Source organism: Emydura macquarii, unplaced genomic scaffold, assembly GCF_026122565.2.
Source record: "Emydura macquarii macquarii isolate MOO-44397 ecotype Brisbane River unplaced genomic scaffold, CSIRO-AGI_Emac_v2 contig_2636, whole genome shotgun sequence".
Lineage (NCBI taxonomy): Eukaryota > Metazoa > Chordata > Testudines > Chelidae > Emydura > Emydura macquarii.
The window spans coordinates 35,334,616-35,360,706 of record NW_027132773.1 but is presented as its reverse complement, the minus strand read 5'-3'; the positions used below and the strand labels follow the sequence as shown (position 1 = coordinate 35,360,706).

Genomic DNA, 26,091 nt, shown 5'->3' with positions numbered 1-26,091 from the left:
GGATATGGGGTTCCAGGCCAAACACCAAAATCCATTGGTTTATCTCTGTAGCTAAGATAGGCTTTAAGTTGGGGGTCTGGGCACAAGGTGGTAGGTCATACCCTGGAAGAGCAAGCATTTAGGTAATAGCATCATATGTGGTACATCTTTATTTTCTGTGAATCATTTACGATGATGCCGTAATCATTTTCTCTCCTTCAATCTCTTACTTCATCCATCAGTCTCATTTTGACATAAGTTAGGGGCAAGTTATTACAATCCTTTACTATGGGATATTATAATTCATTTCAATTATATGTATTGATATTACTTTAATTGAGGTAGATTTACTTATCTGAGACCATCACAATAAATAAATTCAGCCAATTCTATTTTATCAGAGGTCACACTTACATGAAGATCTAAAGTAGATGTGGGATTCTTTCATTTAATCAATTAAGCAGAGTGTTTCCTCGGAAACATCTTCTCTATGTCTGGGCTTTTTCTCATGGAAGAAGACAAGTATTGCCTTTACTAATAGCGTCTGACTCTGAAATGCCCCACCCATGACATAAACCCAGGGACATCTCCTCTCCCCTATTTAATATCATAGATCTTGTCTGAAAAGTATTCTTGTAAATTGATGACTGGTCCTGTTCAAGAACACCTTTTATTTTGCTGGCAGAAGGAGACACAGAGAATGCAAAATACTGAATACAATTAAAGGCAAGTGGTTTTCAATAATATAAGAATCACACACAATAGCTTTTTAAAAGCATCTGTCTTACAGATGCTCAGTCAGTTAGTTTCTTTGGATTTTCTTAGGTTTGCAAAGCTTCTTTAATGCTGAGATTAATGATGCATTTTATTTGTTCCGTCGCTTTATTGGTTTATATTGCCAAAAGCTGTGATTTTTATGAAAGGAAATTCTTTAGTTTTGTTTGTGTCTAATCAGATGTGCAATTGCCATAGCACAGATTTGTGGTAAACATTCTATCTTCTATCTTCAACATAAAGCAGGATGATCATTCTGATATATGTGTGACTCTAGGTCAAAAGCATGAAAAATTACAAATTTACTGAATTTAGCTGATGGGACATTTTAAAGGTATCTAGGGAAGTAAGATTTGAATCTCTGGTTAGCCATCTATTTTAGTGTGTTCTGTTTAATTCTGTACATTTTGTTTTCTCCTGTGCTGTGCCATGAATCTTCTTTTAATGATGGAGAGATAGTTGGTTGATTATTACAATTAGGGTGTCAACAAAAGCAATATTATTTTTAAAGTTGTTAAAAGTAGCTCTTGCGTAGGCTGGTTTGACCAGCTTTTAATAAGAGATTCTCTCTGAACTTGTTTCATAATTCAGTTGTTGAAACTACTTACAAATATCCAGCATCCCTGAATTAGAACTGTTTATATCATTGTATTGAAATCTTTCTTACTTTGTTAGTTAAAAGCCCTTAATTTCACAAGAGATTTCTACAGTTCATGTTAATCGTTAATCAGGAGCAATGTATTGAGGAGAGACATTGAGGAAAACCTAGAATTACAACCATAAAGCTTAGATCCTTGAGGACATCAAATCTGATTATTTTTGTTTAGCTGTATTATTCCTTTGACTGACTCCATTTTGATACTTATGCATATTTTGATTTTTTCATTAGGTGCTCTCACTAGGTATACTATATATAATGTATATGTGTAAAATATAGATAATTATGATCAGAACATCTTCTGTTTAATGGCACTATGGGCACAAACTCATTCCGTTAACCAACAGAGTCAAGTATTATACACTTTTTGTTTGTTTTCATGTTATACCTGTCTTTGTCACATTGTTTTTATGGCAATTAAACTTGAAAATTAAACTTGACAGGGAAAGAAATGTTTTCTGTTTGGCAAATGTGTTTCTGTCCTCCTAGTGGAGCACAAGGTTACTTCGACTATTTCATTTGCTGCTCTTTTAATGTCTCCACATTTGGAGGATGTCAGCAGAGGCATAAGAAAGTTTTTTGTCAATTAACTTGTGCTCCTTCTGCCGGCTCTACTGCTGGAGAGGAGAAACCCAGCTCGTTCCTAAATGTTTCCTCACCTTAAATCATTATATAAATTAAGTCAGTGGGATTTGGAGATGCGTTTTGATTGCAAGATCTGAATATGAACAGTGGCAGAGCACACTGATTTAGTTTCATGGTCTATGTTAATATCAGTGGAAGTTATTAATCTAAATTTGCATAAGCCTTTTTAATAAATGACCCTCTTGCAATCAACAAGATTTATTGGAATATAATAGGGATTTTTATTTAAAAAATAGTTACATTTGGGCCTAAACCTCCTGAAAGTTTCCTCTTTAGTAGAATGCAGAAAATGGGAAACCAAACCCAGTATGAACAAACTATTCCGAGTTTGGTGAAAGTGAGGGGGAAAATTGGCCTAACTGGGAGTACTGAACTGGTGGGTTAATAATAGATTTTGTATTTTTTTGTTTTTAAAGCTGGACCTGTGATCTGCAGAATGCTGACCTATCCCTCAACTCGAAGAGCTTTAATTGTGGGTTGTGGTCTACAGATGTTCCAACAACTGTCCGGCATTAACACCGTCATGTATGTATCAGTTCCTTCTTTCGATAAAATATTGGAATGATATTTCATGAGGTTTTTCAACTTTTGGGTTTTAGACTGAATATTAATGGGGTTCTGAATGATGAAATTGAATATTATATATGTGGAACATCACAAGTTTACCATATTTTGAGAATCACTAATTTAATGATGGCGATTAAATGTTTATTTCAAATTAGATGTTGATTTCCTTGCATCCTGCTTACGGTCAGAAAGATGGTGTAAAGCATTCTTCACAGGTTTGCTGTATGCCATATTCAGAGTCTCCTGTACTTCACTGGCAAAAACAGCATTTTATTATTGTGCACTTCACTGCTTTCTCTATTGCAGACCCCCTACTTCTCTGGTTGACTGGGCTGGATTTTACTCTGGCCTAAGCATGAACAAATTGTTAACAATGTTCTGTCTGCAGAATCTTTACCTTATGATATTTAGAGGTTTACACCTCAAAGACATCCATGTGTAATATTTGCACAAACAAAACTTCATTTGGTTGGACAGAGAAAGTTACATCAGGACATGCCCCACCAATTCAGATCTTTAGGAGCATGAAAATAAGTTAAGGGAAAAGTCTTTAGCATTCCTTGCCGCCTTCGCATCATCTACACACCTATAATTTTCCTGATAACATACTCTAGCACTCCCTAAAGCTTTCATTTCCGTCTCCAACACCTACTGAAAAACAATATGGAATGTAACTTATACACCCATGCATGACACTCTCACTGTAATGAAAAATCTGAAGAGCAACCTCATGCTCTTTTTCATCAACAGATTGTCACATCTGACTATCATGGTCTATTTCTGGCTTAATATTACTGCATCTGCTTTTAAGGTTCAACCTTTGGCACAACCATAAACTTAGAAAATGAGTAACTCATAACCACCCTCCCTAAATGGCATCCCTGCCGGGATGTGGCGGAAGTGGGCGAGATTGAGGAAGGAAAGAAGCCAGATGGAGTGGGGCAGTGGAGAGGGCTTTGGGGATTGGCCCTGAAGGATAGTGATTGGGGAGGACAGAAGGCCAGGGTTGCGTGTCTGGGGACTGCTTGTGTGGCCCATGCCACACTCAGTGCCCTGCACAAGCGGGTGCTGTGGGACCTGGTTGGACACTTAGTAGCCGAGTTGCCTGGTAGAACCCAGGGCCCAGGAGTCACAGCTCCATAGCTCAGCTGGAGAAGAGTTTGAATTAGGGCCCTGGCCACGCTGCCCTCTGCATGGGCTACAGAGTGAGCACGTGACACCCCATCACTCTCTGATTGTAGGAGCAGGGCATAGCTGAGACACATTGACCAGGCTCCGTCCCTCTCCCTACCTCCAAATGTCACTGCTTGCTCCCCTGAATGTTCCTCCACACCCCCTAGGGGGATGTGCCCCACTTTTTTTGCAAAACTGGGCATTAATATAGAATCATAGAATATTAGAGTTGGAAGGGACCTCAGAGGTCATCTAGTCCAACCCCCTGCTCAAAGCAGGACTAACCTCAGCTAAATCATCCCAGCCAGGGCTTTCTCAAGCCTCAGCTTAAAAACCTCTAAAGATGGAGATTCCACCACCTCCCCAGGTAACCCATTCCAATGCTTCACCACCCTCCTAGTAAAAAACGTTTTCCTAATGTCCAACCTAAACCTCCCCAACTGCAACTTGAGACCGTTGCTCCTTGTTCTGTCATCTGCCACCACCGAGAACAATCTAGCCCCATCCTCCCTGGAACCCCCTTTCAGGTAGTTAAAGGCTGCTATCAAATCCCCCCTCATTCTTCTCTTTTGCAAACTAAACAAGCCCAGTTTCCTTAGCCTCTCCTCAAAAGTCCTGTGCTCCAGTCCCCTAATCATTTTTGTTGCCCTCCGCTGGACTCTCTCTAACTTGTCTACATCCTTTTTGTAGTGGGGGGCCCAAAACTGGACACAATACTCTAAATGCGGCCTCACCAATGCTGAATAGAGGGGAATATCACTTCCCGTGACCTGCTGGCAATGCTCCTCCTAATGCAGCCCAATATGCCGTTAGCCTTCTTGACAACTAGGGCACACTGCTGATTCATATCCAGCTTTTTATCCACTGTTACCCACAGGTCCTTTTCTGCAGAACTGCTGCCTAGCTCGTCGGTCCCAAGTCTATAGCTGTGCATGGGATTCTTCCTTCCTAAGTGGAGGACTCTGCACTTTTCTTTGTTGAACCTCATTAATATAGTATTAGTGAATAATAATACTCTCAAATTTCACATGACTATTGTGTCATGTTAATATTAATTGGTTAAACTTTGATTTTTAATAATCATTTTATTTGCAATTTGCCCAAAACTTCATTACACCAGAAATATATTGAAATGTCCTAAGATCTATAGCACTGAGTAGCTGACTTTGCTTATCCTAAACTGCAGATGTGTTCAGATCAAACATCTTATCATGCAATAGTTTTTACAAACAGCTTGTAATTGACCTTATTTGATAGTGAGAGTGTGGTCAGAAGAAATGACTGCTATACACTATAGCTGGACTTTATAGACTTTATATAGAAAGATGCCTAAACCTATTAAAGCAGTGTTGATAAAGGAATAGCTTGTAAACCATTAACAGTAGCCAGTATTTTGAAAAAAAATCTGTATAGTTGAATTCCCTTTGGAGTGCCCAAATTTTGCAAGCTATGTGAACATTTTCCCATGAAAGCAGTTTCTTTATACAGGGCATTGGCCATCTGTTGATGGTTTGGTTGCACATAAATTGGGGAGAGCTGTTTTTATTTTCTTTTTAAAAAAATTGTTACCTTCAAGAACTGTCAGGCTGTGCAGTAGCTATATATGTAACCAAATGATCTTATTTTCACTGTACTCATCCTCTGTCTTCCTTCCAGCCTTTTTATGTGCTGTTCTCACTCTTTTTGCGTGATCTCAAATTAGACTGTATGCTCACGGGGGCAAGGATGGTCTCTTACCATAAGTTCATACAGCACTAACACAATGAGACCTGATTGGGACTATAGATGATAGTCTGTAGGTGATAAAGCACAAAAAGTTAATAATAATAGTAAAACTTTCGTATAAGCCTAGCTATGTTCCACTAAATGATTTAATTCCAGTTAGAAAGGACTTCTAACAACAGACCTAATATTAGTTTTACAAGCACCTACTATGGGCGTAATCTTCAGCTATGGCCAAGGGGCAGTCAGCCAGAAGTGTTTGAGGGGCAAAGATGGCTTTATTTCTTAGGGCTCCTCACAGTTGCCATGGCTGGTAATAGACCCCTATAAGGCTGTTTTGCCAGATGAGGTTCACCACAGCACAGCAGCAGTCTGCTGTGTTCCCTTCCCCCAGCATCCCCTATTGTGAGGGAAGGGGCTGACAGTTCTGGCTCACTGCTATCTGGGTTTTCCTTACTCTGCAGAGATCTCCACCTGGCCTGTTAAGCTGGCTTTTCACCTTTTCTGTACTGCCAGAGCACTCTTTTATCAGTTGATTTAATGTAGCTGTATTCAGGTCAGTACATATTCTGTTCTAGTCTTCAGGCTGGAGACTTTCCATCATTTGTGAGATGATAGATTCAGTATAACTGTGTCCCCCTTTAAAAAGACAAGGCTCTAGAAGCCTTGTACATTTTATTTAAAAAGTCAGTAGTTGAATGATAAATTAATGGTAGTAGTAAGATGAATTCAAGATATTTACTTCATAGAGGAGGCAGAAGCTTGAGGAATAGTATACCCACACTCTTCCTTATTTCTGTTTTACCACCCTGTACTGAAAAGAATAGTACTGTGTCAGTAAAAGAAATAGAAGTTTTGAATCTCAAAGACCAGGTGACTAGGAAGCATGAAAAAATCTGCAGGTTCATTAGACCTTCTGTAAAGTTTCTGAAAGAAAACTTTGAAAAGAAATCTTGTGTAGTTGTTGAGCATTCCAGGACTAGTGAACGCTAGGAGAACTCTCAAAAACGTAAGTGTAAAAACTAAAAAGAAACACATACAAACAGAAGTATTGTAGTGGTTCAGCTGAAAGGTTTAGGTCTCTGCTATATATTTTCCAATTGAAAAAGCAGCTAATTTACTTGGAGAACCCAATAACAGCTACATCAGAGAAATGGGTCATTTGTAATAGGCTTTTTTTTGGTGGGAGTGAAAGGGGAGGTATAAAGGAGCTCTTGTGAAAATTCCCATTGACTCTGTTTTTGCTATGCAATTCTATAGTAAAATGGGCTTGTATTACAGCATATATAACAAGAGATTCATATGACATCTACATGTATCAGATAGCAAAACTCCTGCAGCATATCCAGCTGCACGAAGGGACAAGACGTGAAGGCATAAATAGGAAGCCATTGTGGGTCTGTCAACACTGCAGTTAAAAACTCTCAACTGGCCCGTGCCAGCTGACTCGGGCATGGTTGCAGGGTTGTTTACTTGCAGTGTAGACTTCTGGGCTGAGGCTGCAGCCCGAGCTCTGGGACCCTCCCACCTTGCAGCGTCGTAGAGCCCAGGCTCCAACGCAAACCCAAACATCTATACTGTAATTAAACAGCCCCTTAGCCCAAGTCACCTGGTATGGGCCAGCTTCGGGTGTCTGATTGCAGTCTAGCCATACCCTGAAACTGCATGAGCTGGATGCAGAACAATGTTCTCTCCATCAAGGGCATGGATTTAAAAGGGAAATAAAAAAGCAGACTGTCTAAACAGACAAATATCAGTGGAGTAAATTTTGGAATGCGAATTTGATCACTAGAAGAGCAAATGTCAAGGACCAAAAGTTCTTTTTAAGGGACAAGGACACGAATATAGGATATATTGTTGTGGAAGAATCCTTTTGGAGCTTAAACGCATTTGGACATTTTAACTTTAGAGTTTGTGCTCTAAAGGTACACACAGATGCCTAAGATAGTATTTTAGAGGCAGGTGGTATATCTTGATTCTCCTCTTATCTCCATAAGATGCATTTTGAGAGCACCAGACCAGATAAAGCCTAAACAAAGGATTTTCTTTTCCAGATGGACCTTTAAATGTAATGTTATGGAGCCTTTTGATATTATCATCAACCACATTGTGCTTTTCAGTTTCATAACGTTTTTCTAATAGTTACTTCAACAATCTGAATGTTAGTCCTTCTGTGTTTCCTTACTGCTTAACCTTGGATTGTCATAAGTCTCTTTGATCCTTATTAGTCCAAATTAATAAACATGCCACTTGTCTTCATTTAATTGTAAGTGTGTTTGTGCCCTTTCCCCTCCCAACAAACAAATTAAATGAAACTGTCTACATAATACATCTGTGCCTGGACTTAGTCCATAGATATCTTCAGTCTGTAATAAGCTTGCATTGATTAAAAAAAATACAAAGAGAACAAGAAATGAAATCACAGAAACAAGCATCCATTTCCAGCTGGCAAGAAATATAGTGAGAGAATAAAATATACAACAAAGAAAAAAAAGCTCAATGGAAAAAGAGAGAAGAAAAATAAAGTCAAATAAGGCAGTTGAAAATAAGAGATAAAAATGGAAAAGACAAAAGAGGGGAAAAGATAAGTAGGTTATAGAAACAGAAGCTGAAGGAAAATTAGAAATATTTAAAAACAAAATGAAAGCGAACAAATATCACACTGAGTATAAATGAAAGAAAGAGAATAGAAACTGCATGGAAGACATAGAATTGGAGATAGATGGGAATGAAGCCAGGATGCTTTGGAACAGTGTTTCTCAACCTTTTAAGTAGCAAGTACCCCCTAACTTCTGAAAATTTTAATAAGTACCCCAACACTCAATTTTCCACTCTGAGAAATACAACCTTTTCCCCCTTTACTGCTGGACAACTGTATTTCTCATAAAGCAGGAGAGTTCTGAGTTCTGCAGTGCTGTGTGGCTGTGGCAGATCACAAAACCCCGGCTGTTTCTCCCCACCTTCCTCCTCCCCTTCCTCCATATAGGAGCAAAGGTCAGTGCCAGCCAATCACTATGGCCTGATGTCGGGGTCATGTGGTGTTCTCCTCACACAGGCGGGAACTTTTGAGATATGAGCAGGCACTAGCAGCCCACCAGAGTGGATAGCAGCGCTCCCCATGGCCGTCCTAGGGGGGTGCGGGCCTGGGGCAAATCAGACTGTGTGGGCCCCTCTTAAGATTTTTATACTGGTAAAGTCTGTGGGTATCATAGTTGTCAATTTCACTGCTCAGCTAGAGCAATGCAATTGACAAGAAGGCCTGCTGGTAGAGCCCAGCTCCAGGACTGGGCAAGCCACTGGGCTCTCCACCTGGCTTTCTGGGCACCGGGCTTTGAGCCGTGGAGAGGAGCCGCCACCTGGGCAAGTTGCAGTCAGCTGTTGTCTGGCTGCCAGCCCGGGAGGTGGGCGACTGCCACCTGCTCTGAGCTGGGGCAGAAGAGGCTTCCATGCAGGCTGGGCCCCGGGGATGTGGGCAGGTGGCAGGCAGTTGCTGCCCGTCTTCAAACTGGGGCACGGGAGGCTGTCTCTCGGCTCAGAGCCAGGGCGTGGGTGGCAGCCACCCAGCTGCAAGTCCAGCTTGCAAGGCGCAGGAGGCTGCCACTGGGCTCCCACCTGGGAGCTGGGACCAGGCAGGACCGGGAAGCTGCCGCCCGCTGTCCCAAAAAGCCAGCGGCTGCCGCTCAGCTTCCCAGGACTGGGGCGGCTGCTGTCTACCTCCTAGCTGGGAGCTGGGACTGGGCAGGAAGCAGGCGGCTGCAACCTGGCTTCCCCAGAAGTCGGCGGCTGCCACTCACCTCCCTTCACTGGATTTTTCACCACGAACCCCCTGCCTGTGTCTCGCATACCCCCAGGGGTACGTGTACCACAGCTTGATAAACTATGCCTTGGAAGATGGATAGATATTAGAGAGAAATCTATCAGACGCCTAATAAAATAAAGAAAAGCATTTCTTGATAGCTTTAATAGTCTCTTCTGCAATACACTCTACTGCGATTATAGGGCCTGATCATATGAGGTTCTCTGTGCCCTCAGCTTCTGTTAACTTAAATGAGATGTTGAAGGTGTTCATTCACTCACATGACTGTACCCAAACAGGGGAAAAGCAAGCTCCATCTACTAGTGCATTTGCTAATAGCTAACTTGGTAAGAGTATCCAACTGACAGCCATTACAGTAGGAACAGATGGGGAAACACTACAATTCATCTTCAAAAATAAAACACTGGAAAAATAGGTCACAAAGTAATGGTACAGATAAACATTTGTTAAAGACACTGTGGAAATTTAATGATGATCCTAATAATGTTCATTCTTATTTAATAATACTCTTCAATTCGGAATATTTTTAAAGTAAAACAATTAAAACCAACCCTCGCCTATCCACTTGAAAAAAAAATGAACAGAATTGTTTTCTGAAAAGGCCATGTTCTCCAGTAGTTGCAGCAACCTTAGAGGGCCTGTACCGTGTTTCAGCAATTCAAGATGTAGTTGGAGGATAACACCGGGACTCCAATAGTCCATACACTTATTGGCTCCTGATACTGCAAACCAACCGCTTCAGTTTGACAGATGTGAACAAGGACACCAGTAAAGGATTACCAAAGAGCAATTTCTCAAAGTCGGTAACGAATTCATATTGAGACGTGTGTGTGTGGCTTTGTGTGTTTTAAAGTATCTGTTTTTGAAAATATACAGCTAGCTATGTGTTCAAAATGACATCCAAGTCTGACGCATTTGTAGTTCATTCCAGAACAGAGTGTCTTATTTTAGCATATATTTTAATTTCAGATCCAGGAGCCGTAATGACAACCATCATTTATTTCCAAGCAGAATACCATGAAGGCTTTATTGTTGCACAAGTAATATCTTGCTTTCTCCTCTTGTTGTCACAATTTCTGAGATCAATCTATAGCTCTTTTAATCTCAGACTAAAGACAGTTCTGTCTATTAAGACCTTTTCTGCCCACTGTAAAACATTCTAAATAAGTGCTTGCTGAACTCAGATGGGGGTTTATAATATCTGAAGGACAACAAAAATCTCTCTAAACTAATTAATTCTGAATGGCTGTGGCAATCGTAAATGCTTTTAGCTACAAGTATTAGTGAGTTAACAGTATGCAGCCACTTTCAAAGGCAGTGTTTCAAATAGAGCCTGAGGCTTGTTTCATAATTACTATTTTTTAAAATCACTTAGTTATGGACAGTTTTTAAAAACTTGTCCAGAGTGGATGACATCATTTCACTACACCCCAGGTTGTCTCACCGAGACTTTGATGTCTTGCAGCAGATTCACCAGTCAGAAGTCAGACTGCACTCCAAGTTCCCAATGCCTGGAATGTAAGCACGTTGCAGCACGTTGACAGGTCTGAAACCACCTGGCACTGTCTTAGGCTATATCTGCACTACCACTTATGTTGCTATAACTTATGTCGCTCAGGGGTGTGAATAAGCCACTCCCTGAGTGACATAAGTTACACCGACTTAAACACCGGTATGGACCTAGCTACTACCTGTCGACATAGCTACCATCGCTCGTTGGGGGTGGATTAATTGTTAACAGCAGAGCTCTCTAGTGTAGCCATCACCTGGGTGGGAATCTGTTCCTTTAGTGTTAGGAAACTAGAACACAGTCTCTCTCTCAGGAAAAACAATCATTTTGATCTAAAAAGCACATTTTGTGGTTTTTGTTCCACTTGCCAATGCTGTGACAGCTACTCCTCATCATAAGATACGGAGTTTGAATAAAGTTCACCCGACAAGAGAGTGCATTTTATTAACAGGGCCTGGAAGGATGATGCATGGAAAGATTATGGCCTTGATGCAGCCAAGATTTCAATGAGATTATTCATGTGCTCTAAGTTAAGTACGTACTTAAGGGCTTTGCAGAGTTAGGGCCTAAAGAGGTACAGAGAAATATGTGTAGTTTGTCTAAGTGCTAATAGAGAAAGGTATAAATCCACATAGTGTAAACACAAAAGTGAGAGAAAAACTTAGGCCTGGTCTATACTAATGCTGAAAGTCAATCTAAGTTACACTAGTTAAGTTATGTAAGTAATGTAACTTAAATCTACGAACCTTAGATCAACTTACATCAGTGTCCACACTACACTCTCATTGAGGTGGATTACAGACATTGATGGGAGAGCACTCTCCCTTTGAATTAGTGTCTTCACAGGACACACTATCGATGCTGCTGCATTGATGGCAGCAGCGCCGATTTAACGCAGTAATGAAGACATGCCCTCAGTGTGGCACAGAGGTAAAACTTGGTCTAATGGGATGAAAGTAAGAAAAGGAAAACTTATTTCCTGACAACATTTGGTATTAGGCTGTGGGATTTGGAAAAGTGAGGGAAGCATTTAAAGGCTTTCTTGTCTCTTCCATTAAAAGAACATATGGCTCGTGTTAAAAAGTTGAAATGACTGTTCTTTGTGATTCTTCTTCTACTTCTTTTAATGTAAATGATCCTGCCTACAGCAATGACTAATGCATTGCCCTCAAATGCACTGCAGTACCTTAACTTAAATCACATTGGATTTTACCATTAGCTTTCTGTATGGTATATGTTTGAGGAAGGGTGGTGTCAAATTGCATGCGAAAATAGCTGTATCTGAACTAAATCAATACTTTTTTTCATCTTATGATGTGGGAATATCAGACTGAAGGACAGTGGTGTTTCTTGTAGACCAAGTTTTATGACGTGAGCTGTAGATAAATTACAGTACACTAAACTACTTTGATTTTCCTATGAAGTGGAGGATAATACTCTCATCCTCTGAAATAATAAAGGCTGCACCCCAGAGCAATTGTAACTCAGCCTCCATGAGTATCCAAAGCTTTAATTTTCCATGTGGTGCTTCTGAATTAATTTGACCTGGAATGATCTCATTGTGCTAGATTTCTGTTTCTGCCCACACATGGGAATATGGGAGTATAAGGTATAAGAAATACCCATATTTCAAAGGACAATGCTGAGGAAAGGAGAGCAGCCTCCATTGGGCTGCTACTCCCCCTCCTGAATAGGTGAGTGGGCACGGACACAGAATGAGTGGAGCCTTGGCCATGGTTTCCAGCATGCCAGCCAGTACAGCTAAACTAGAACAAGGGGCAAATAGTCTGTGTCAGGTTCAGGAGGGATGATGCAGATTATTCTCCCTCCCTGAAGCAAGTGGGGAGCCAGGGACCATATTGTGACTGTGATTCATAAACTAGGCATGATCTGCTCTAGGGAGAACTGCATGGTGTCCCTTACTCAGAGGATGTGGCAAAGCCACAACATAGCCTTTGATTAATGCCAGCAGGCTTGGAATTAAAATGGATGGAAGACTAGAAAATAATAATACTTCAAACTCTTTTACTGAAAGATAAAGAAAAGGGACTGATACAACTTTTTTCACTCTATTGTGCTGTATTTATATGATTACCAGAAAATTATCATCACCAAACTCATCACACCAGGAAATCTGTTCTTTACAACCAGGCACTCAGATACCACAGAATATGCTCTGAGGAGAAAGTCCAAGATATATACCTTAACACTCTCGTGGGAGACCTTCAAAGGCATAAAAAGGTTTTGAGTGCTTACCTGCCCTTTGGGCCTTTCAAAATCTTACCCCTGAGCATTAGGCTATGTCTACACTAGAGACCTTACAGTGGCACAGTTGTTCAGATGCAGCTGTGCTACTGTAAGATCTCTCGTATAGCTGCTCTATGCCAATGTGAGAGAGCTCTCCTGTCGGCACAATTAAGCTACCCCCAATGAACAGTGGTAGCTGTGTTAACAGACGCTCTCCCACCAACATAGCGCTGTCCACACCGATGCATCTGTCAGTGTAATTTATGTCGCTCACGGGGGTGTTTTTTCATACCCCTGAGCATCATAAGTTACACTGACAAAAGTGGTAGTGTGGACATAGCCTTAGGTATGAGAGGGTAGGTGAGGGCATCGACGTAGTGTTGTGAAGATGCTGCACTACATGAATGTAAGTATGTCGATGGGAGATACGCAAGCTACAACATGTACAATATTGTACAATATGTCCATATTGTAGCTTGCGTATCTCCCATCAACCGCCGTCGCCAGTGTAGGCCAAGCCTTAGTTACTATAAAGATGAATGTTAAAGGAATTACTATAACTAAACTTTTAAAATAGTTAATGTAACAATATTCCACCCTGGGCTATTAAAGAACAGGACTCGACTACTTCACTTAAAGGAGTAACTTTATTAGCTTATAGCAGTAATAAGTTATTCTCAATCTGGACCAGCCAGTAGAGGAAGACACTGCACCCTTAGCCAGTGCGTAACATTGCATTGTACAGTGTATTAATGCTATTAAAGTGTTGTGCTATAATCGTAAAGCACCTTTACACAGAATCAGAGAAATGTAGGGCTAGAAGGTACCTGGAGAGGTCATCAAGTCCAGTCCCCATAAGATGATTTAGACTGTAAACTGAAGTTGTTTTTGTTCAACCATCCAAAAATTGGAACAATGTTAAATTAAAGTCTGATGATTCATTAAAGAAGCTGGATTTTAATCTTAAATAGCTTTTTGGTTCAGGTACCTTTCCTGGTTGAAATTCACTTAAAAGTCACTAACAGTGAAATGTAATTAATATAAATGGAACAAAGTCAGTTTCATCTTGAAACGGGAGAAAATACATTTTGACATTATCTGTTCCAGGAATCATATAAAAGTTAAAGGGGTTAACTGATGTTCATTATTTTGAAGGAATAGACAGGGTTATTGTCTTTTTAATTTGGAACTTTTCTTTTCTTTTCAAAAGAAAATTATTCGAGAATAAATAATACATTTTCCATTTCTCATGAATACCAAGATGGTTTACATCAGTAAATCATCCAGAATATTGTCAGCACATTTATGGGAAATTGAAAGTCAAATATACTATTAATAATAGTGAGAATTTGTACCTTTGTTTTGCATTCTTTTAACTTCAGAGATTGTAGATGGTAAAATGGATATGCTTCAATTTTATTAATTCTGTGAAAGACTATGTAAAGATGGATTTTCACAATAAGCAAAACTTGAAAACAGAATTATTGATTTAAAGAAGAAAAGAAACGTACCTAGCCAATACCTTTGTAGTGTTCCCTTTGCTATAATTGAAGGCATTTGTGTATTACTAAAGATTTTTCCCTCACAGTCCAGCTTTTTCTACTTGAGCCTGTAGTGAAGTCATAATATTGTTTGATTTCAGTCTGTTGCCTTGGTAATATCTGTAATGTCAGAAATTCGGAATTATAACTTCACTGCAGGATCAAAAAGCAGGGAGACTATAGATCGTGTGGGAGGGAGCAAAAGCCTTTGTTGAAATATGCAGCTTGGGTAATTAGCAATTATGGTAAGACAATTAAGGAAAAATGTGAGAGATAACATAGCTTTGTTTTAAGCCTTGTATCATCGAAAGTTTGCCAGAGTACGTCAGCCAGTTAAATGCATCACATTAATATTTTTCATATGTAAAGCTTACTAATTAAATTAAACCAAAATAGTAACGTTGTTCATTAATTATTCATGAAGGATTGATAAGGAAATGTTCTTAAATCTCCTCATATTTTTCTGATGTTTTGTCTAGATACTCATTGAAGTACAATTCTATTTATCACGCTCTTCCCACACTTGTAAAATGGCATTGTCCTATTAAATTGTCTCTTGCACCCTTGATTAAACAGTAATAGGCATAATTAAAAGATAGTCTAGATACTAACAAAATTATCTTGCGCAAGGGCCATTCTTAAGATAAATAGTGTCCTGAAGTCAAGTACCTCATTAGGGCTTGAAAAATTGTTATGATATCAAGTACTTCTGACTCAACTAATTAAAATGCACAATAGTTTTTCCTTCAGATATAGTACACAGTTGGGATGTTTGTTTACATAATGTGTTTGCTGTACTGTGGAGTGTATAGAATGTAAGTTATGAAACGTTGCAACCGATTCTTAGTGACAAAAAGTGGGATGCTCTTTAATATCCAAAGTAATGGAATGATGCAAATGTAAAACAATTCAAAGTTGATAGTGTGAAACCTTAGGAAAGAGGAATAAAAATAAACTGTGATAGGTAACATTGTGAGACACTGCCCAGTTAGTAGTATGAAAGATTCAGTGCAGTGTCCCTGTGAAGTCTTTATAAAATTAAAAGAGAACAAAGAACAACATAAAGTAAAAGATGTGATGCCCTTTGGATTTGTTTATTCACCTTTCCCTTGACAACATGAGAACCAGTTCTGGAGATTAGATTACTCAGGGCATTTGAATATGAGTAAACTCACTGCAGTTTAAGAAAAAATAATCATCAAAATATGAGGTGAGGGAAAGAGAAAATAAATGAAATTGTATATGACACAAAAATATGCTCTGTATGTCATGCAGACTAGGAATGTCAAAGTTAATTAGATTATTAAAAAGTCCAAGCGACCTGGTACATTTATTTGGCTCCAATAGCGACAGCTTAAAAAGAGCACAATTCTTTGTGTTTATTCTTTACACACCTTGCATTTGTGTATAGACATCTAAGATGTTGATCAGATTCTCCCACTGTCTTCCCTCATGTAGCTCCTATGACCCTATTTTAATTTTCCATTCTCACCTACCCCCAACTTCCAGCCCTCCGTCAAACTCACCTTTCTTTTTACTTACCTGTGGGCTTTTGTCACCTTCCCCCTTTGAATCTAGTTTACAGCCCTCCCTCTTCACTAGGTTGGTGAGTCTTATATGATCGTATAGTTCTTTTTATCTACAGATCTCAGTGCATTTTACAAAAGAAGGGAAGTGTTGTCTCCACTTTTAAAAAAGGGTAAACTGAGGCACAAAACTGCCTGCAAGCAAGTCACAGCCAGAGCTGGGAATAGACACCTGGTTTACTGATGTACAGGCTGGTACTTTTATGTGTTGGACCATAGTGAGTCAGTTCCTCATGTGTTAACCTTCTGCTTTCCCAAGGCCTCTGTCTTCACTTAAACTCGAGCTTTTAGCCTGCCGTTTGAAATGCAGTTGCTAACAAACAAATAAATCAAGAAGATATCTAAAAGTCCTATCCACTTCAGCAGCAGCATATTCCCTGGTCCAGGTCATTGTATGCAAAGCCAGAGGTATTGTGCCTGAGATGGCTTCTGAACTTTCTTAAACGGGATAGACAAGCACTTGCTAATAGTTCTAAGAACATGTGCTCTTTCAGAAGTAGTGCTCTTGTGGGAAGATTCAGAGGAAGGAATTGTAGGATGACATCCACTCAACTCCAAAGTCCTGAAAGCAACTTTCTATCTCCTCGAGGATACCGCTGGAGTTTTGACTTTGTGCTCCAGAAACTAAGCCCTTCCTGGACACTCATTGTCCATTTTTTTAGGGGGAAGGTAGTCTTTTTAGAAGCCATATCTTCAGGTACGTGAGTATGTGACCTGGTGGCCCTCCCCCATCCCATTTTATAAGTATTATGAAGTAGTATTATGCACCTGTCCTAACTTAATTCCCAAGATGGTATCGAAGTTCCATTTAAATCAGGCTATTTACCTTCCAAATGTTTGTCTTACTACGAAGGACCTTAAAGAGAAGTTTTGGCATTCTCTATATGTATACAGTGCACACAGAGTCAATCTTGCTGGGACAGCCTCTTGTAGAAAAGTAGTCTTTCTTTTTGTACACTTCTAGTACCCTTAATGGGCCACAGCAGTTTTCCGCTTTGCTATTCCCCAATAGTTATATTCCTGTATCTTTGGAGCATGTAATTTGCTTGTTACTTTAGACCAAATTACATAAATGCTTCTACCAGTAAGCAGGGGGCTATGTACGAGAAGACAGGGAGAAGTTTCAAGAGAGGAACTTCGTAAGGCAGCCACTTCTTTTGCAAACACCAGGTGTTCAAAAAGCAAAATAATAAAATGGGCTTTAAAATCATGAGATTTACAATAATAAATTTTAGCTTCTTTTTATGTGCCATATGTTTTTTGACCAAATAGGATTAATAATTTCAGGCTTTTCTGCAGAACCATGAGAGCTACAAACCTTTTTTTAAATAAAAGCTGAGATTCTGATATATTTGCAAGGCTGGGGCTTTAAGAAAAACATCAAATACCACAAAACTGACCCCCTTGCTGGTCTTTAAATAACCCGTTGGGGTTAGATACAATGACCTTGTTGAATGGAGGCTTGCAGACAGGTTCTTAAGGAGGTTGTGTTAAAAAATTCTACGTTTGTAAGTTGCACTTTCACTATAAAGATTGCACCACAATACTTGTTTTATCTATTTAATACTATTTCTTTTATCTTCTTTACAGTGTAAATATTTGTAATAAAAAATAGTGAGCACTGTACATTTTGTATTCTGTATTATACCTGAAATCAATATATTTGAAAATGTAGAAAAACATCCACAAATATTTATAATAAATTTAAATTATTGTTTAACAGTGTGATTAAAACTACTATTAAATCTAGTTAATTTGTTTTTGCATTAATTGCTTAAGTTAACTACGATTAATTAACAGCCCTAAAAAAACATTTTTAAATAACTACCTTACCGGCAAATTCACCTGTTACTTTAAAAGCCTAAATGGGTTATTTTCCTCTCGGGCATCATTGTGTGCAAAAGATTCTGTATTCTAAATTATGTCTTGGATTACGTCTGTGGAACCCCATTGTATTCTACTTATACCCTAAGTCACAGCTTAACCCAATTAACTTTTATGTGTCCAGGCTTTTTAGAGACTCTCTTCAGCGTAGAACCTCATTTTAATTTATCAGTTGCTAAATATAAGTAAACCTCTTCGGACTGAGATTTTTCTTTTTCTAGTTGAGGTGCCTAAGTGTCGTGTTTTGATAAGGTTACCAGGGATAAACAGCCCCCCAAATTACGGGAGCGGTTTGAAGGGTGCTGTAAGACACTAAGGCGGTTCGTGTATATATTCCCTTTCAAGACAGAATGTGGGGTTTGGAAAAACGGTAACTTAGAAAACCTTGGCAAACTTCCTGAAAAAATTTGGCAAACTACTCAAATTCTTAACCACTTAATAGTCTTTATTTAACAACTTACTAATACAACTACTTGAATCAAACTTTTCTCTTACTGATTTACTTTATAAATAACTACAAACAACAAAAATTGATTACAGTGATTACATGTTAGACACAAACTTACTAATACAACAACTAAAAACTTAAGCAATTCGTTTTACCACAAATCTTGTTCCCTTATTCTGTTACAAATTCTTAAAACACAAACAAAGCTAAGAAAACAAAAAAGGCTTATACATACAACACTAACAATAGTTATTATTATTATTACACTTACAATAGTTCCTGGAACACAAGTAGAATTGGTACACCTAAACAAACATTGACATTGAGTACTCACCACATGTAGAGATGAACTCAGTAGCAGCAAAGTTAACAGATGTTTCATGACCTGGTCTTTTTCTTTAGAGCTCTATTTTTTCATCCAGGTGGGACCTCTATCGTATCCGCACCTAGGGTATTTTCCTCCAGGCAGAACCTCTATCATATTCACGCCCAGGGTATTTTCCTTCGGGTGGAACCTCTATCGTATTCGCATGCAGGGTATTTTCATCCGCAGGACAAGTCCCAACGGGTTATCAGCTCAGTTACCTGACTATTCTAAGGTGACGTAGGCGACGAGAGCTGGAGAGAGGCCAGAGAGCTGATCAGACCCTCTTGCAGGCACGATTCAGGTGTGCCCTTGGGGAGGCTCGGTGGTCCTCACGACAAGGCTCTTCAACTTTTGCTTTGTCTGACAACCCATTTATCTCCACTCCAGCCATACGTCCACCAGACCAATGATGGGCATTCCTACGTCATTTTGTCGGTCCCTCCTTGGGAAGGTCCCCAGGCCAGAAGTTTATCCGTGACCAGGTATAACTTGCCAAATAAAAGTTGCAGCAACTGCAAACTTCCAAATTTGGGCCTAGGAACTGCTGTGCTCGCAAGTTACCCCTATTTCAAGTTCAACTGGTTACTTTTTGGTCAGGGTTTTTGCTGCCTCTGAGCCCTTCTCCCATGGGGCTTACAACTTGTACCTCTTTGTCCATTCTCGAGGCCAACAACTTCTCCTTACCTCCTACAAAAAATAACTAGGAACAGTTACAAGAACAGATGGTTACAAAACCTTGAAGTATAATGAACAATCTGCAATGAACTTTCCCATTCATCAGATATAAACCAACTACTTGTTCTTTTCTCAACATAGACTCAGGGCACACACACAATACGATGATTTTAACCCGTTACGACACTAGCATTAGAATCTAGCACTGTTCATCTACTAGGAGGAGCAATATAATATAGTAACACAAATGATCAGGTGCATTACTGAGAGCAGATAGTACTAAAGAGGAGATTACAGATAGAAGGATAAGTAACAGACCTGAGTAAAGAAGAGTAAAGAAGAGATTTGCATTGGAAGAGATGCTGCATATGGGGCAGCATGAGAGAACCGTAAAGCATAATGTTGGAGAAAAGGACAAAGAATACTGAGGAGAAGAAAGGTATAGGGTGTGAGAGACAGGGCTTGAAAAATCTACTAGACACCTACAGGACTCATCAGACTAGCTAAAGGTTGATAGGAAAGACAAGGCTGAGAAGCGTAACTAGTGAAGTCCAGGGGTGACACCATGGACTGAAGCTGAGCCCACCTGGTGAGAAGCTGACTGCTGGGAAGGAGAAAAGTTTTAGATACAGTCTTAGATTTTTGCTTCATTAAGAGAATGTAATAAATAACTATTAATTCTCTGTTCAACACCATGATTCTTAAGCTCTAGTTTTTACAGCCTTTTAAAACATAACCTGTGGAAAAAATTTTGATGCAAAGGTTGGATTGATGGTAATTCAGACACTCCCCTCTGGTGCCCTTTTGGGCATCCCTGGAAGCAATGTTCATTCTCTTTGGCTGTGTTGAAGCAGAATCTACTTTTTCTTAAGTATTAAGGAGTGTAGAGCTGTTAACTTATTCAACCAGGGTTAAATAATGAAATCAGTAGCAGTAAGACTCCTGTAAGCAATTATCCTGCCTTCCACATTCTCCACACAGATTTATGTACTGCATAGGAGTACACACTTGCATGCTGCTCTAAGCAATTATCTCTGACTCAGTGTAATGAAATATCGTCTTTTTGTCAACTGACAGCTTTTTTTCAGGCGTTCTGCTGTGTGTATTTCTAGTATGTCTATCACAACAGTATTTAGGCATCAGGCGTGGTGCAGTCCATTCACAAATCACTGTCTTTCCTTCTCATTCATGAATGAGTAGGTTAGTTATAACAGTCTGACGGGTCTTCCTTTTCAGGGGTATGCTGAGGATTGAGCTGCTTCTGGTCCCCATGTGTCTGTTTCGATGTTTTTGTGTCATTGTATGTGCTGGATTATCAAAAGTGGCTACAAGTACTATGTTTGTGAGTGACTTGGGTTCTTCTTAGGTCTGCCCTCCATCTTCTGCTGAGTTCTAAGCCAGTGTCGAACTTGTTATCATTAATCTTTTCTCACACAATACTTATATAGTCTAGCATCCAGTCCCTTTCAAATTTTGGTTCTTGCTCACTGCTGCACAATGTGGTCTCTCAAAGGCTCCATGCTTGCTGTTTGCTTTACTATGACATACAGAAGTACTGGATATAAATTTATACCATACTTATAAGGGTATGAGACTGTTCTTCTTGGTTCTCTGAATTATCTTACAGCATTCCTAGGATTTCATCCTCATTTGTGAGCTTTAAATATGGTTATTATTAGATAGAAGACATACAAACACCTTCTATCTATAGTAACTTCTTAAACTGTGCATTTTAGTAGGGTGATGTACTAGTCCAGGGATTTATCCTGGCTTCACAGAAGATTTTCCCAACTGCAAAACTCTTTTTTTTCCAAACAAATATCTTTTGTTCAAGACCTAATTCATTCCTTCATGGCAATAGAATACTGTTTGCTCTTCAGACTAGCTAGCTGTTATGCTCACTGCCATAGACACTCTCCAGAGACTTCAGATCAGGACCACATCTGCTGTTGCCCCCTCTAATAAGGTTGCAATATTCATTAGATTAATTAATGCAGAAGTGAAGCAATAGGACATGGTTTGGCTGTTGGGACGAGTTGGGTTTGTGCAAAATTCAAGCTGCTCCAACAAATCTGTATTCGTCTTTGATTGTGGTCGATATAAGAGTTTAAATGTTCAATTGATTACCTTTATTTGTTTTAAAAATATCTATAGACATTGTAATTAAATATGAAAAGTAAAAACAAAAGCAGTGGGAGTAAATTCTTAGTGCAAGAGACTTTGCACACTTGTCTACACTTACACCACTGCAGCTGCGCTGCTGTAGTGCTTAGTGAGGGTGCTACTTATGTGTAGTTAATCTACCTCCCCAAGAGGTGGTAGCTTTGTTGAAGGGAAAAGCCCAGCCATTGACATAGTGCTGTCCACACCAGGAGTTATGTCAGTGTAACTGTGATGTAGTTATATCGACATAAGTTGGTAGTGTAAATTAGAAAATGGTAACAAGCATATTCCCCTTTTATGTCTGTACAGACGGTCCTACACGCAGCAGAGCAGATGGGGTTTCACTATGCAAAGTAGGGGATGGCTTATTCTACATGACCTAGGGCAGTTGTGTTCCAGGAGAGAAATAGGAGCAGAGCAGGAGCACATGCCGCATGGAGCCTGCTACCATCTCAAAACTGCAGTTGCTTTTCCACTGCATCTCTGTAGCATGTGAGGAATAGGATTCCTCCTCTTGCCTCTGCAGAGAGCCCCACTGTCTTGCCCAAATATTTGGTCAGGGTGTTGGGAACAAAACTGGCCCAGTAATACTTATTAATGGTAGCATGAGTTAAGTACCTACCTATGAACAATAGTTTAGTCTCCTATTGACAGTAATGCTTTGATCTAATTCTGGTTTTTGGGCTTGGTATAGAGGTGGCTGAGTGGCGGGTGTTGGCCTGTGATACACATGAAATCAGAATGGATGATCTGGTGGTCCCTTCTGGCCTTAAACTTTCTGATTATGACATAATTTTAAAAATTTGCATTTATTATAACATTCATCATTGATGCACTAGTATTATTAAAATTGTGAATTTCTTTTGTATCCACAGTATGTACTGTATACAGTATGCAATAATTTAAAAGGCTTTCTTCGTCTTTAAGGGACTAAATCTAGAGGCTTCATTTAGAAAGAGGAAATTGTTCAGTAATAAAGAAATTAAGCTATACAGAATCTTAGAATCGTAGAACTGCAAGGTCATCTAGTCCAGTCCCATGCATTTATGGCAGGACCAAGCATTATCTAAACCATTATCAGGTATTTGTCTTACTTGAGTTAAAAGATAAGTGAGAAAAATGTGACTGTTTCTGGTTAGAAAAAAAAAAGTAAGACTTTTTAGTTAGAATGACTGGAATGATAGGTCATAATTTTGAAGTGTGTGTAAATATATTGCCTTCATTTTGTTTAACTTTCTATCCACAAATCATAGAAAGAAAGCACATTGTAAAAACAAACTGCAGGTTTTGATTTGACAAACACCTACATGACAACCTCCTGACAGAAATACATATATTCAGTAATATGTACCACTTGCGGTGTTTGCAAATGAAATGTGTCTGGGAGGTGTGCATTATGTATACTGAGTATTGGAATTTCTCTTGTAAATCACAGTATCGGTTTCAGCCAAGTAAGAAAAAAAAGCACTACCCTTACTAACAATGAAACTGGGATACAGACATTGACATGATGGGTGTTTACACAGACCAATTCAGTGCCACACAACAATGAAAAATTGTGTTATTAGGGAGTGGTAAGACTCTGCAACTCTCAGTTGTCCATCACCATTGATTCATTGGCTCTCAAATGCTCCAGACCCACACTCTCCAGATACACAAAGGGATAAAGTGTGAGCAGAAGATGGTGAATGTGACTCCTACCTTGAGAGATGTCAGTCTTGTTTATGGAACCAAATGCCCTGGTAACACGGTGGAAAATCTGAGCCCCCACATGCAGAGAGGACACATGTTCTTCCTGGCATGTGGAAACCACAAAAGGGCAAATGTGTCTGCTGTTGATAGATAACCAGTACTTCCTTCAGAAGAGGTACCCTACCATTCATGTGAAACAAGCAGTGTTCATTCGGTGCTCAAAATGGTCACTTAATGCAAATGATCACACCAAGTACAACTTGCCTAACATCACCTTTGTGGTCAAGATTATCAAGAAGTATGTGGACTTCAACAATGTTTCATCTTTGCTGCTCTCTTGGGTCTCCATTAATGTGGATAGACTGTGGTACAGAGATAGCGCTGGTAGCACTTGTAGATTCTCCTACTCATTGGCAGATAAGACTCCTCCACACTGATACTATCTAATACCTGCCTTCAGAACCACTATTGGCAAAGTGCTGTTGACTTCCCAATAAGACTTAGCAGAGGTGAGTAAGAGTAGTTTCATTAACCAGGCTATGCTCGTTTCTATTGGATAGATCCCAGAGTAGCAACATGATGGGCAGCTTTTCCTTGCCCTTGAGGGCTCTTACCTACGGAGTCCCACAGGGATTTAATTCTCATAAAATGCAGACTTTTCTGTTACTTGCAGGTCCCAGTACTTGAGCAAATTAAGGATCTGAATGAAAGAAAGCTGACTTAAGTTTTACCCAAGAAAAATATTAGTGAGGCTGGTGGGAAGCAGAAAGCATTTCAAGCATACAATATGCGTTTTAATGTATCTAAATGTAAATATATACATCTAGGAACAATGAATGTAGGCCATGCTTACAGAATGAGGGACTCTATCCTGGAAGCAGTGACTCTGATTTGGGGGTCATGGTGGATAATCAGCCGAACATGAGCTCCCCGTGTGACACTTTGGCCAAGAGGGCTAATATGATCCTTGGATGCATAAACAGGCGAATCTTGAGTAGGAGTAAAATGGTTATTTTGCCTCTATATTTGGCACTGGTCAAACCACTGCTGAAATACTGTGTTCAGTTCTGGTGCCCACAGCTCAAGTGCTGATAAATTGGAGAGGGTTCAGAGAAGTGCCACAAAAATGATGGATTAAAAAACATGCCTTATGGTGACAGACTCAAGGAGTTCAATCTGTTTATTTTAACAAAGAGAAGGTTAAATGGTGACTTGATTGCAGTCTGTAAGTATCTATATGGTCTGCCTAGTAGACTGCCACTTAGACCAATGAGTACAAGTCACACTAATGGTCTGAACTTTACACTGACTCTATTTCCAGTGCTGTGTCTGCTTCAAAATCCTGGGGCAAGTCATTCATGCCTTCAATAGGATGGGAGCAAGGCTATTTTCAGACTGCGTCTCACTTTGTGAACCACCACAACAGCTGTCAATAATGGGAATGTTGTGGCTGATCGATCCCAGAATAAAACAGTCAGAGCTGTGCATTCTCAGTGACTGGTCCTCTGCTGTGGAATTCCTACTACTGAAGACCCAAATCTTAACTGCAGGGCAAAGCAAAGATGCATCTCTTTGTATAAGTCCTGCATCAGTGACAATGACTGGAGAATGGCCAACAGCATCCTTCCCGGAGACAAAGCAAGGACATCCCACTGAAATAAGCAAAGGAAAGTTTCAAATGGTTGCTTTTGAAACTTGTGTATATACTGCTTAAATTCTACACTAGTAGGAGTATTATACATCTCTGAAGTAGAAAATCCTTTCTGTTTTCATAAAGTGTTACAGTAAAATAGATTATAGGAAAAGTGTGTACTTCACATATATTGGGGGGGGGAGTCAAGGATTTTGTGAGGTTTACAGATTAGCGAGTGTTAGGGGCATTGCCCTACTGAAGGGCATCAAGCTCCTTGTTTAGTGAATGAATGAGTGCCACAGTACTTCTTGGTCCTGTCTCCAATACTCAGTAGTGCAGTGAAACGGGCCCTTTTACAATTGACTGATCCTCTCCTCCTTTATCTTGCTGTTCTCCTTCGGATAAGTGTTTATCCAAACATTCCAGTGCTCTCGCAGGATTGAGGAGACAGAATATACAGATTGGATTACAACATTATGGGGGAGGATTTAGAAAAACTCTGCTTGTGTTCCCTCCCCAGTACGGAGCCCAGCTGGGAGAAGTGAAGGTAAAGACTTGCCCTGCTGCTGAAGAGGATAGATCCTCACCTTTACCTTCTCCCCGCTCCAGTTAGCCCTTAGTAAAGGGCATGTTGTTAAGACTGAGCTCCTCAAACAGACAAATATGCTGCAGAGTGGGGACAAAAATGTGTGGGCCATCTACACTTGACCAGGTGGGAAAATTTCCTCTCCTTTACCAATTCCACTTCAAACCTCCCCTGCCCAGGTACTTTGATCTCTACTACCGATTGCAAGACAGCCATTTCCATCAATTTCCCTCCTCCCCAGGGATCCAGGTGGAGACTCTGGGAGTCAATCCTGTCTCTCCTGAGAGGAGCAGCCTTCAGGCATGAGTCTGTGTGACTTGTTGCCTTCCCCCAGTGTGATGTCAAGGAAGTGGCAGGCTTTCCAGGTACATAAACAACAATTGTTTTTATCCCTCTGTACAATCTAGTGACTTTTTCTTCTCCC

At 39.8% G+C, this 26,091-nt stretch overlaps 1 protein-coding gene across 1 annotated transcript in view; it reads left to right on the top strand.

Annotated features, from left to right (window-relative positions):
- Positions 1-26,091, top strand: part of SLC2A13 (solute carrier family 2 member 13) — a 283,132-nt gene that overhangs the window by 138,484 nt on the left and 118,557 nt on the right. Inside the window, exon 4 of the mRNA XM_067564428.1 lies at positions 2,473-2,581. Within this exon, the coding sequence (XP_067420529.1) occupies positions 2,473-2,581 (109 nt within the window). The remainder of the gene's footprint in view (positions 1-2,472; positions 2,582-26,091) is intronic.